The sequence below is a fragment of the Phocoena phocoena genome, chromosome 19, assembly GCF_963924675.1.
Source record: "Phocoena phocoena chromosome 19, mPhoPho1.1, whole genome shotgun sequence".
NCBI lineage: Eukaryota > Metazoa > Chordata > Mammalia > Artiodactyla > Phocoenidae > Phocoena > Phocoena phocoena.
Genome location: NC_089237.1, coordinates 14,474,093 through 14,485,175, shown reverse-complemented (window position 1 = coordinate 14,485,175; position 11,083 = coordinate 14,474,093). Strand labels below are relative to the sequence as shown.

The 11,083-nt window shown below is 58.1% G+C and overlaps 2 protein-coding genes across 2 annotated transcripts; one reads left to right on the top strand and one right to left on the bottom strand.

Annotated features, from left to right (window-relative positions):
* Nucleotides 1-1,371: 1,371 nt before the first annotated feature.
* On the top strand, nucleotides 1,372-5,255 carry PRR29 (proline rich 29). Its single transcript, XM_065897958.1, has 9 exons — nucleotides 1,372-1,431; nucleotides 1,723-1,798; nucleotides 1,980-2,086; nucleotides 3,786-4,015; nucleotides 4,178-4,248; nucleotides 4,442-4,466; nucleotides 4,750-4,861; nucleotides 4,905-5,007; nucleotides 5,122-5,255. The coding sequence occupies exons 1-9, from the start codon at nucleotides 1,372-1,374 to the stop codon at nucleotides 5,253-5,255; spliced, it is 918 nt and encodes a 305-aa protein (XP_065754030.1).
* Nucleotides 5,256-5,487: 232 nt separating this feature from the next.
* On the bottom strand, nucleotides 5,488-9,843 carry ICAM2 (intercellular adhesion molecule 2). Its single transcript, XM_065897772.1, has 4 exons — nucleotides 9,783-9,843; nucleotides 7,785-8,051; nucleotides 6,343-6,663; nucleotides 5,488-5,666 (listed from the first exon to the last, which is right to left on the bottom strand). The coding sequence occupies exons 1-4, from the start codon at nucleotides 9,841-9,843 to the stop codon at nucleotides 5,488-5,490; spliced, it is 828 nt and encodes a 275-aa protein (XP_065753844.1).
* Between the last annotated feature and the right edge of the window lie 1,240 nt (nucleotides 9,844-11,083).

The window sequence follows — 11,083 nt, the reverse complement described above, 5'->3', positions numbered from 1 at the left end:
TCTCTACCTCCTTCAGAACTCCACCCTTCAGTGACCGAGTTTTCTCTTTTTCATGATCCCTTCTTGTATGGTTCACTCAGAGGGCACTTTGCACAGTCTTGAATCTTTGCTCTCCTTTCAGGGGAGTTTTTCACTTCCCCAACAACGCTGGAACCAGCGAGGATACACTATTGTGTCTACAGTGCTCAGAAGGGCACCTCGCACACACAGGCACCTCCTGGGTCAAAGTTTGCTGATGGAGAGCATAAGGGTTGGTTTCATCTTTCTCCCTGGAATGAGGGTGGAGATGGAAAGACGTGCCTCTGTGTCCTTCCCGCTCACTGCCGGCCTGTGACCACGGTGCCCGATCTCAGCTTGATGACGGCTGTCAAGGCCATAAGACCCACGGGGACAGCTAATGCCCACAGTCCCCATCTCCTGGAGACAGGGGTGAAGGTACAAAGGAGGAGGTGGGAATCGTCTTTCTGGCTCTAGACACCAGGACTTCTGGGAAGGGGAGCTGAACAGGAGTGGAGGGTGGGGGAAGGCAACTCTGGGGTGCTAATCCCAGCTTCCTGTCTGGATTTTCTTCGACGGCTGCTCAGGGCCTATCTTAGGATGGTCACAGCTGCCGAAATAGATCTCTCCCTTCACCTGTTCTTAAGCAAAGAAGACCTCGATAACTTCCTGTTGAAAGAACGCAAGCGTTGGTAATTTTTCCGGGATGAAGGGCACTGACGTTAAACTCCCCAGACTTTGCCACCTCTTTGGAGCAGTGGCTCCCCTTGACCAGGAACCAGGGAGCAAACAGGGGCCAGCCTTTTCCGTGAACTTGGTTGGCGTTTCCTTCCTTGGTGGCCTCCAGAAACCACTCTTGGCCCGCAGGACAGCCCTCTGATTCAGAGCGACAGGGAGCAAATCCTTTGCCCTCCTCACTCACCAGCCCCTTGCCCCCAAGCCTGCTCCAACAGAATTCTCTACTCCTAACTCATCACCCTAGTCCGTTGGGCACTGGGCCCCAAAAACCAAGTGTCCGAGTTGGGGCGGGCCTCCCCAGCCACTCACGCATTCACTCAACAAACTCGGCCCCCCAGGCTCCGTGCCGGGGATGCCCAAGGGTGCGAGGTACAGCGAGGGATGAGCCGCGATGCCCAGGCAGCCACGGCGCGGGGGTTTGGATGTGGACATCTGGGAGAGAGTTGGGCCTCCGGGGGTGGGGGTGAGGGTCCTCGGGACCCGTCGTCCCTAGAGGTGGAGAGAGAAGAGCAGGAGGCGGCGACAAAGGGCGAACGCCCCAGGCACCGGAACGCTGGCGGGACCTGCGCATGCGTAGGAGGAGACTTTGGCGTCGCCCAGCGTCGTCAAGGTAACCCTGATCCGCTGCAGCTGGCCATGGCCTCGGGGACTGGAGGGAGCTGGGGTCATCACCCAGCACAGACTGCAGCCCCGACGGTGAAGGCTGAGTCGGGGACCAGAGCCTGCCTTTACCTGGAAGGCCTTGGGGGCAGGGTGGAGGGGTGGGCTGACTTGGGGAGCTGTCCCTGGAGGGTCCGAACCCTGGAGGAGTGGGGGTGGGTGAGGAGAGCGACCCCAGCCAGAGAGGAAGAGACTTGACAGGGAGGCCATGGGGACGCGGAGGGGAGAAGCTCCTGCGAGGTTAGGGAAGCGACTCAACGGCGTGGGGAGCGAGGGGGTCCCCATCCCTTCCCCACCTAGTCTGACTGAGTCTCCCCCTCCCCCCAGCCCTGGGTGACCATTCCGCAGCCCCTCCTGTGGGCCATCCCACCTCCGTCCCCACGGCCGGGCCGCGTGAAGGAAGGTGAGACTCCGGGATCTCCCCACTTTGTACCCCACTCTGCCCGGCACATTCTCTGGGCGTCCTTGCTGCACCCCTCCTTCCCCCGCCCTCCCCCGCGAAGCTGGAGTTGGGGAAAAGGCCCTGGGGTCGGGGCAAGAGCAGGGGGGTTCCGGCGCGGGCCTGCTGAACTCCCGTCCCCCAGGCCTGCTGGAGCTGATGCTGCTGCAGAACGCGCAGGTGCACCAGCTGCTTCTGAGCGGCCAGGTGGCCGCGGCGCTCAACCAGGGGCTTGCCTGCTCCGGCCCGCAGGTGCGTGGGCTGGAGGTGGCGGAGTGGGGGTGGGCTACCAGGGCTGCCCACCTGCAGGGCCAGAGGCGGGCATCCATTTAGGGTTCCCCCCGCCTTGAGAAAAAGGATCAGGCAACAGGGGAGCCAGAAGCCAGCCCTCATCTATCTGGCTAGGTCTGTTTGGCATCCGTTATGTGCCGGGGCCCCGTGTCAGCCTCCATGGAGTGGAGGTAACGGGTCCCCAAATCCAGACCACTCAGGTCTTGTTTTCAAGGTTTCCCTGCAGTGACTCCCCCATTGGACTGCAGACCCAGGAGGGCAGGCACCATCGTACCCTGGGCCTGCAGTGTGCCTGATACTTATTAGGGGTTCAATGGCTATTTGTTGAACAAGTGAATGAATAAATGAATGACTATGAATACAAGGCAACTTTGGCTGTGACTGCCACAAAGTGTGAGGGCCACCTGGTTGGGGCATGGGGAGCATCTCCTTGGAGGGGCAAGTGGCCTTAGAACCAGCCCTTGAAAGCCAGGCAGGATTCTGATGTTTGGAGGAGGTGAGGGGTGTGTCCACCATCTAGGTGGGCAGGGGCAGAATCAGGAGACAGAATGGAGGAAACCCTGTGTATATGTGGGGGGAGGGGTGGAGGGGGGAGGGGATGGGTGCATGGGAGGGGAGGAGCTCTGAGGCTGAGCCTTATTTAGCCAGCGGTGGGCAGCCTGAGAGGTCTGGAGGGGTGACAGCCGGGTGGTGAGAGGATGCCTGTCAGCTTGGAGGGAGCGGACAGAGATTCACGGAGGGGCCGCTCAGAGGAGTCGAGGCAGAGGGAGACCCTGAGGAGCTGCTGCCACCCCTTCACCCCCAGGCCCTCGGGGGGCCCTTGGGAGGAGCGCCCTACCTCAACAAGTGGGGCACAAGTGGGTCCAGGGACTGGGGCTTGAGACAGGCTGGGACCTGGGACCCTTGGCTGCAGTGCTGCAGTGCTTGCACCTGGACAAACGTCTCTTCGAGCCGCAGAATACAAAGGAAATGAGACTAAAAATAATGGCACGCATGCGCAGGTGGGGCAATTATGAACAATAAGATACAAAAAGGCCACCAATCAGCTGCCATTTCTGAGGTGCAGAAGTACGGTACTGAGCGTGATTCCTGCACACAGCACCACCAAGAGGGTGGGCGGGCCACCTAAGCCTCCCCTCCCGCCCAGCCCACTGATCAGCCCCGCCCCTCTCCCCATTTAAGGAACCAGCCCACTCTCCTTGGGGAGCGAGCGGGGGCACCTCTCTCTTGTTCTCACTGCCTCCTGCAGCGTGAGTCCCAGTGAATTCCCAGCCTGAATTCCTTGGCTGGCTTCTTATCAATTTCTATTGATGAAAGAGTCCAAGAACCCTGTCCGTAACCCTGTATCCTAGGCAAGGGGCAGCTTGCTGGACTCCTGGCCCCAGCTCTGGAGTCATACCTGGATTCCTCCAGTCCCTGCTTGGCCTTATTAGCTGGGTAACCTTAGAAAAGTTACTTAACCTCCAAGCCTCAGTTTTTCCCATCCGCAAAATAAGGAATAAATGTCTCCAAAGAGCCTTGCTTGTGTGTAGTAAATGCCCAATAAACAGTAGCTATTTTGTGCTGGGTATCTGGAGAAATAATTTAGAGGAATGGAGGAGTGGTGGCAGGGAGAGCGTGATCCTGTATCATCTCCCCTCCCCTCTTGTACAATCCCCAGGTCTACCTGGAGGGTCAACAGGAGGCAGCGTATGAAGAGGAAGAGGAGACCGAAGCCCAGGAGGAGGGGCCTTTGGTGTTCCACCACCACTACCTGCCCTGCCTGATGCCTGCTCTGGGCCCCGTGCTCTCCTGGCCGGCCCCTCTCCTTTCCCCTCCCCTACCTCAGCCCTGCTTGCAGCACTTGGCCAGGGTTCAGCACTACCCTTCTACCTCTGGGAAAAGGGGGACGTAAGTGAGGCCAGGGGGCTGGGTGCTGCCTGGGCCCTGCCCTGGGGCTGGGCTGGAAGAGCTGGCCAGGGGTCAGGCTGGAGTGGGGAAACTTGTGGGTGAAATTCCAGAGGCTAGCCTGGGGCCTCTGACGGGGCTCTTTCTTTTCTCTCCCTGTCCCAGGAGAGCCGTGCCCCCGCCTCCACCCCCCAGCGCCACAGGGACTGTGGGTGTGGATGTACCCCCAGCTTCAGGTAGGGACCAGGTGGGTGGGCAGTGGGGCCCAGGCCTGGCGGTGGATCAGAAGGCCAGGAAGGCCATGCACCCTGTGGGGCTGAGGGCCCCTACTGTCATGGCCGCAGACAACCGGCCTATCCTGTTCCAGTTTCCTCCTTGGGCTCCACTGAGGCAGGAGGGAGTCACAATGAGGGTGCTGTCTCCCCCCAGACTACTATGATGCCGAGAGCCTACCGTGAGGACAGACATCAGCCCCAGGACCCATGCCAGCTTCATCGCAGAGCTGGAAATAGCCCTGGAGCCCCTGTGTGCCCCGCTAGTGCTTTTCTAACCCTGAACCTATGCCTGGCAGCCCTTCTTACCCCCTCAGCCCCAACTAGGCCCTCTCCCCGAGGTCAGTCAGTCCCCTCTCTACCCCACGGAGACCTTGCACCAGCCTGATCTCTGCTTCAGGGTGAGAGCCCCTTAGAGCAGTGTCCAGGCCCTGGCGGTCACATAACAGCCCAACCCTGTCCCAGTGATTGCTGCCTGGGCTGGCAGAGGCCTGGGAACCAGAGCCCTCCCTCACCCCCCACCCGAGGGATGGCCAGCGCTGCGGCGTCTCGGGTTGGCCCAACAACCGAGCAGGAGGTAAGAGGCGAGGACAGCTTTTGTTGTCCGTGGCTCTCTGCAGGCCCAGAGTGATGGGGGAGGCCTGGCTGAGGAGATCCTGAAGCTGAGCCCTTGGGGCCCCCATGCTTACCCCTGGAAGCTGGCTCTGTTGACAGAAAGTAAAGGTCAGAGCCATGCCCTGCTCTGACACAGAGGGCCTGCGGTCCCAGAGGGCCACGTGGGAACAGAGTGTCTCTCTGCCCCTCTGGGCCATGGTGCATCTCCCCACCCACCCTCAGTAGGAATGAGTCGCTCAGTGTCCGATGAGGGTGGGCGTCTGGTGCCTGGGCTGGTCAGCATGGGGGTGCCCCAGGGCCTGGGCTCCCCGGGGCTCTGGAAGTCCCCCGTGAAGGAGAGGGTGGAGGGAGGCTGAGGGGACATTTGGAGACCGAAGTCCAGCCGGGCCTGGTGGCTCCCCTTCCTGACCATTCCCAGGAGGAGGCACAGGGTTAAGTCCAGGTGTTTGTATTCAGACTAGGAAAGGGAGGGTCCCTGACATCCTCTGCTGCTTGTCGTGGTCCTTCAGCCAGGGCTGAACCACAGCCCTAAGGAGCCATGCTGAGTCCCAGTGGCCGCCGTGCTGGTGGCCACGCCGCTCACGTAGGCTATGCCCGGTAGGCCCACCTCAGCCTCCTCCAAGCAGCTTGCACCCCGTAGGTACCTGTCCGCCTCTGGTGCCACTGCTGCCCAAAGACAAAGCACAGCAGGACAGATGTCACAAACAAGAAGAGTAGCACTGACACGACCGTGATGATGGCCACCACCTGGCTGTCTTGTGCGGGCTCTGGGGAGGGAGAGGGCAGTGGTCTTAGAAGTCCTCTGGCCCCAGGTACCAGGGCCAGAGGGGGAGTAGAGGTCCATCCATCACCCACCCACCCACCCCTCGTCATTCTGCAGTCACCCTGTGTTGCAGAGGTGAGTGGCAACTGGTATATCAACTAGAGGGAAGGGGGGCCGGGGTCCAGGCCACCAGCTGGGCCTCTGTGAGACCGTAAGGGCGGATGTCCCCCTGCCGCCAGCTCCTGGCACCAGCGCGTGGTTGCTGGACACCACAGCCTGGACAGTGGCGTGGTCCAGGCCGAGCCCCTCCTTGGGCAGAGCTGAGGGAGCTTCTACCAAACTCTCAGAAGACAGAGAACATCTAGGTCATCTAGAGCCACAGAACAGCAGGGCTCCAGGGGATCTTAAGGGTCAGTCAGGCTACATTTGTCATTGCAGAGAGGGGCCAAGGCCAGAGAGAGGAGCTTGACTTGGTTAAGGTCACCCAGCTTGTTAATGGCCAAGCAGCTAGCTGGGGTCCAAGCTGGCAACTTGGAGAGAGCTCCAGGGATCTCCTGGGATCAAGCTCCTGGGTGCCTCCCCCTGAGCTGGCAGAGAGTGGGGCAGAGGCGTTTTCCTCCCACGAGGGGCTGAAAGTGAATGCCCTCTCCTTCCCTCCTCCTCCGGGGGCTCCCCCTCACCATAGACGTCGAGCGCCTGGGGATCTGAGACGCTGTGAACGAGGTCCCCGCCACGAGAGCGCAGGTCCATCTCGGCCCGGCAGGAGAAGTTGTGGCGGTCGTCTTCCCTGTGAGCCGTGGTGTTGTGGGTGACCATGGCCTCTTGGGGGGAAAGTGTTGTCCCCACAAAGGTCTGGCTGTATACGATCTCACTGCCATGGAGCAGGGTGACAGTGAGACCTTCGAGGGGTGCCACAGAGGGCACCCTGCACTGGATGGTGAATGATCTCCCTACAGCCACTAAAGTGGGCCATAACTTCAGCAGCACTTGCTTTGGAGGGTCTGAAGGAAAGAAGGAAGCAAGGTCTGGTCAGGATGGGGGTGCAGTTCCAGCAGGCTCCACCCAGCCAGGACCATCCCCATCACCACAGTGTTCTCAGGAAGTGGGCTGGGGCCTGGCTGCTCTAAAGTGTAAAAAGAGGAAGGAGGAAGCAGTTCAGGGTGAAGGATGTACTGGGTGGTTGTTTTATGGACATGAATTCTGGAATGGACAAGAATGGAGGTAGCCTGGTGTCTACAAAGAAAAGGTCCAGAATCTGTATAGTCAACTAGAAAGATATAAAAGTTTTAGACCTGTCTCCTTCCTCTCCAAAAATTAAATACAAATTTCAAAAATTAAATGGTTGGATAATTATGCTGAGAGAGACTTAGAAGGGAGTACTCATTGGAACTGGATCATGAGTTGTGAGATTCTTCACTTCAGAGGTGGAGGCCGGAGTCAGACCTGCCTTGGTTCTTCAGGATCGGGTTCTGAGCTACCTCTAGCCCTTAGCTATTAAACTCGGTGGTACCCTGGGTTCCTTTTTGAACTGGAATGCCTTGCCCCCATTACCCCAGGATAATATGTTAGATACAGGACATCTTTCTATTCATCTGATCCACTGATGACAGTTTCGAGCGATACCCTTGGTGCCAAGCTGTTGAGAGAATCCCATGGTCTCCATGGCCTCTGGGCAGGTATGTGTGTGATGGTCACACATTTACCAAGGGCCCTCAGGGGGAGATAAAACCACGCCTCAGCCTTCTCTCCGGGAGGCCAGTGGGCTACTGCAGAGTGTACCAGCCCACCTGATGGGGCCCCCACTGCTTGTCATGGGGTGCAGGGTGTTCGGGTGATGGGGTGCTACCAAGCTAGGAGGAGACTGTAGCACGGCATGGGAAACAGCTTTTAGATTTGTCTAAACCTTGCTTGAATTGTCCTCCTCTGAGCAAACCTCAAAACCAGGGTTGCCAACAGGCTCAAGGAGGCCAGGGGAGGGTGTGAGAAGATTCTGAGCCCAGGAGCCCAGGGAAGTGGGGGCCATAACAAGGGCACCCAGCAGCAGTAACAGAGCAGCTCTGCGTGCGTTCGGTAGACACAGGCCCTGGCCTAGGGGAGCAGGGCCCCGCGGTGCCGCACTCACGGAACACACTGATGTTCAGACTCGTGGACTCCTGCTTCCCGGAGCAGGTGAAATGGCAAATGACATCTGTGTCCTGGGAGATGTTGAAGACCTCATACAGCTTCCACTGACCCTGTTCCTCCAGGAGAGTCTTGTGTAGGGTGGTCTCCAGACCACCGGTGTTGGGCTGGGTACAGGTGGTACTACAGTTAATCACCCGAGACTCCCCGGACTCCACCATCAGCTGCTCTGGCCACATGCGTACCTCGAAGGCCTCCTCGCCAGACCCTGGAAGACCAGAAACACTAGGCAGGAGAAGTCCCTGCTGCCCTGCCCAGTGGAGCTGCCTGCAGCGGGCAGTCTGATAAGGGGTAGAGGTCCCCTCTGCTCCTCTCCCCTTGTTCAGACCTTATCGCCTTGGGTCTAGACCACAGAGACTGTGACCCCCCTGCAGCTGTCTCCCTGCCTCTGGTTGCTGTTCCTCCAGCTCGTTGCCTCCAGGTTAGTCTTTCTCATGCACGTCTTCTATCTCCATGGAGAGGGATCTTATTCGACCTACGAGGCCCAGCCCAAATGTCCCCTCCTTCACGAAGGCCTCTCTGAAATGGAGGTGGACTGTGTCCTCTGAGCCCCCATGGCCATGGGTTCGACTCTTCCCTCCCTCCTTTCCTCTCTTCTTTGCAAATCCTTTTTGAACACTGGCTGTGTGCCAGGCACTGTTCTAGGCTCTGGGGATCCAGCAGGGACCAAAGCAGACCAAACCCTGCCCTTGCGGCGCTCACATTGTAGCGAAGGAGACAGACAATAATAAAAAGTGAACTAGCCAGCTTGTCAGTTGGTGGTAAATGCCTAGGAAAGGAAATAGGGAGTGGGGTGGGGTTGCCGTGTTAAACAGTGCAGTCAGCACAGGCCTCACGGAAACACCGACATTTGAGCAAAGAATGAAGGAGGTCGGGGTGGTGGTGGTGGGGAGCCCGGCAGGCAGGTATCTGTGGGGGGAGGGAACCACCATCGCAGAGACCCTGGGTGGGGAGGAGACCAGATGGCTGGAGCTCAGCGAGGAGGAAGGAGGGGGAGGCGAGGTCAGGAAGGTAATGGGACCACCTTGCAAATGACTCATATTCATGCTGACTCTCCCTTGGACATTCTGGAGCTTCTAGGAGGCAAGGCCCAGATTTCGCATGTTTCCCTTTGTACTCAGCACAATACCCTGTGTGTGGCGCAGAGCCAAGAAGTGTTTCAGGCAGGAAGCATTTCAGGCCTTCCACGCTCACCTCCCACTCGGTGAAGACCAGAAGGTCCTTGATCCCAGCCAGCTGGGCCCGTCCTGTGTCCTGTGCTCCTGCCACACCCATAGACCCCCCCACTTAGCCCTCAGCTAGTGGCATATAATGAAGGGGCAAAAGAGGGGCTTTGCAGGGAGAGAGAGCTGGATTTGAAACCTGAGTTTGCCAGGTACCAGCTGTGTGGCCTTGGGCAAAGTGCTTTCTCTCTCTGAGCCCCAGTTTCTCCATCTGTCAAATGGGCTAGTAATCCCTTTCCTGCAGGGTTGTCGTGAAAGCACCTGGCAGGTTGTCCAAAACAGAGTGCTCAGCACACGGAGGCATTTTCCTTCATGGTCCCCTGGACCTCCTGGAAGGGGCTTCGTTTTCACTTTCATGGTCGCCACAAGGTGATGCCCTCTGCTGCCCTCTGCTGACCCCTGGGCCACCTCTGAAGACTAGCTGGGGCGTGCCCTCACCTGCCCTTGAACCCCAGCCTCCCTTCACCTCTCCATCTAGTCTCCACAGCCTGCCACATCCATACACCATGAAGTTATGGGGTCTGGTTCCCAAAAGGCCAGGACCCCTAACCGCTGCCCAGGGTCATGGGGAAGCCAGGCTGGCACAGCATCCTGTACCCGTGGCGGACGGCCTCTGTGTTCAAAGCCTCAGCGACTTCAGGACCGGGACCCCCTTCCCTGCCTGAAGGGGAGGGGGTCCTGGCTGGCACGCGCCCCGTCAGGAACCCCAGGCTCACCTGTACAGCAGAGCAGGGCGAGGAAGGCCGAGAGCGGTCCCCAGCCATCAAAAGGGGACATCTCGAGTGGCGTCCACGGCTCACAGGGAACAGCCGAGAGCCGCCCGGAGAGAGAGGGAGGGAGGAGGTCAGGGAGTGGTGGCTCGAGTGGCGTCCACGGCTCACAGGGAACAGCCGAGAGCCGCCTGGAGAGAGAGGGAGGGAGGAGGTCAGGGAGTGGGGGCCTGGAGCCGCAGCCGGAACCCCCAGCCTTCTGTGAGCTGATGACCACATTTCCTCTCGTTATCTGAGTGGTCTTGGGGAGGCCACGTGGAAGGCCGGCTCCCAGGGTCCCAGGTCTGTAAGAAGTCAAGCAGAGGAAGCTGGGAAGCAGCTGATAAGCCAGGCAGATGGGGGGAGCGCCGGGGGCACACGTGTGTGTGAGTGATGTGTGTGCACACGGGATTCCCGTGCGCCGTGTGTACACGTAGGACAGCGCTGCCTACAAGCCTCAGATCTGGGGAGCCCCAAATCCCACAGGACACACTGTGGGAGTCCCCTCTGCGTAGGGATTTTCCAAGTTGGAAATAGGGTTTGGGAGGCAATAGATGGATGTTCACCTCCTTCCTCTGCCCCCTACCCTCCCCTGTCCCTGGGCACTTTCTCCTCTTTTTTTTTCTCAGCTAAACGTGATTTCAGATTACTAAGAGAAGGAGGAAGGAAAAGGAAACTAGCATTTAACTGACACCTATTCTTTTCTAGGGACTAAGTTAAGGTTTTAAGACACTATCTCATTTAATTATCACACCAAATCTACAAATTTTGATTGTGCATCTGAGGAAATTGGGGCTCAGGTGAATTAGGTGATAGAACTGAGGTGAGAATTTAGGAATGATGAGTAGTTGGTTGGATGATCAGTGGTTGTCAGGGATTGAAGGGAGGGAGGGATGAACAGGCAGAGCACAGAGGACCTTTAGGACAGGGAAACTGCTCTGTATGATACTACAGTGGTACATGTGTGTCATTATACATCTGTCCAAACCCATAGAGTGTACAACACCAAGTGTGAACCCTAATGTAAACTATGGACTGTGGGCGATAATGACGTGTCCAGTCATGACAAATGTCCCACTCTGGTGGGGGGGTGGGGGGGCGTTGGTCATGGGGGAGGCTGTGTGTGCGTGGGGACAGGAGGTTTGTGGGAAATCTCTACCTTCCCCTAAGTTTTGCTGTGAACCTAAAACTGCTCTTAGGAAAAAAAAAAAGTCTACAAAAAAAAAAAAAAAAAAGCAGCTCAAACACACTACCTTGAAGGCAACCTT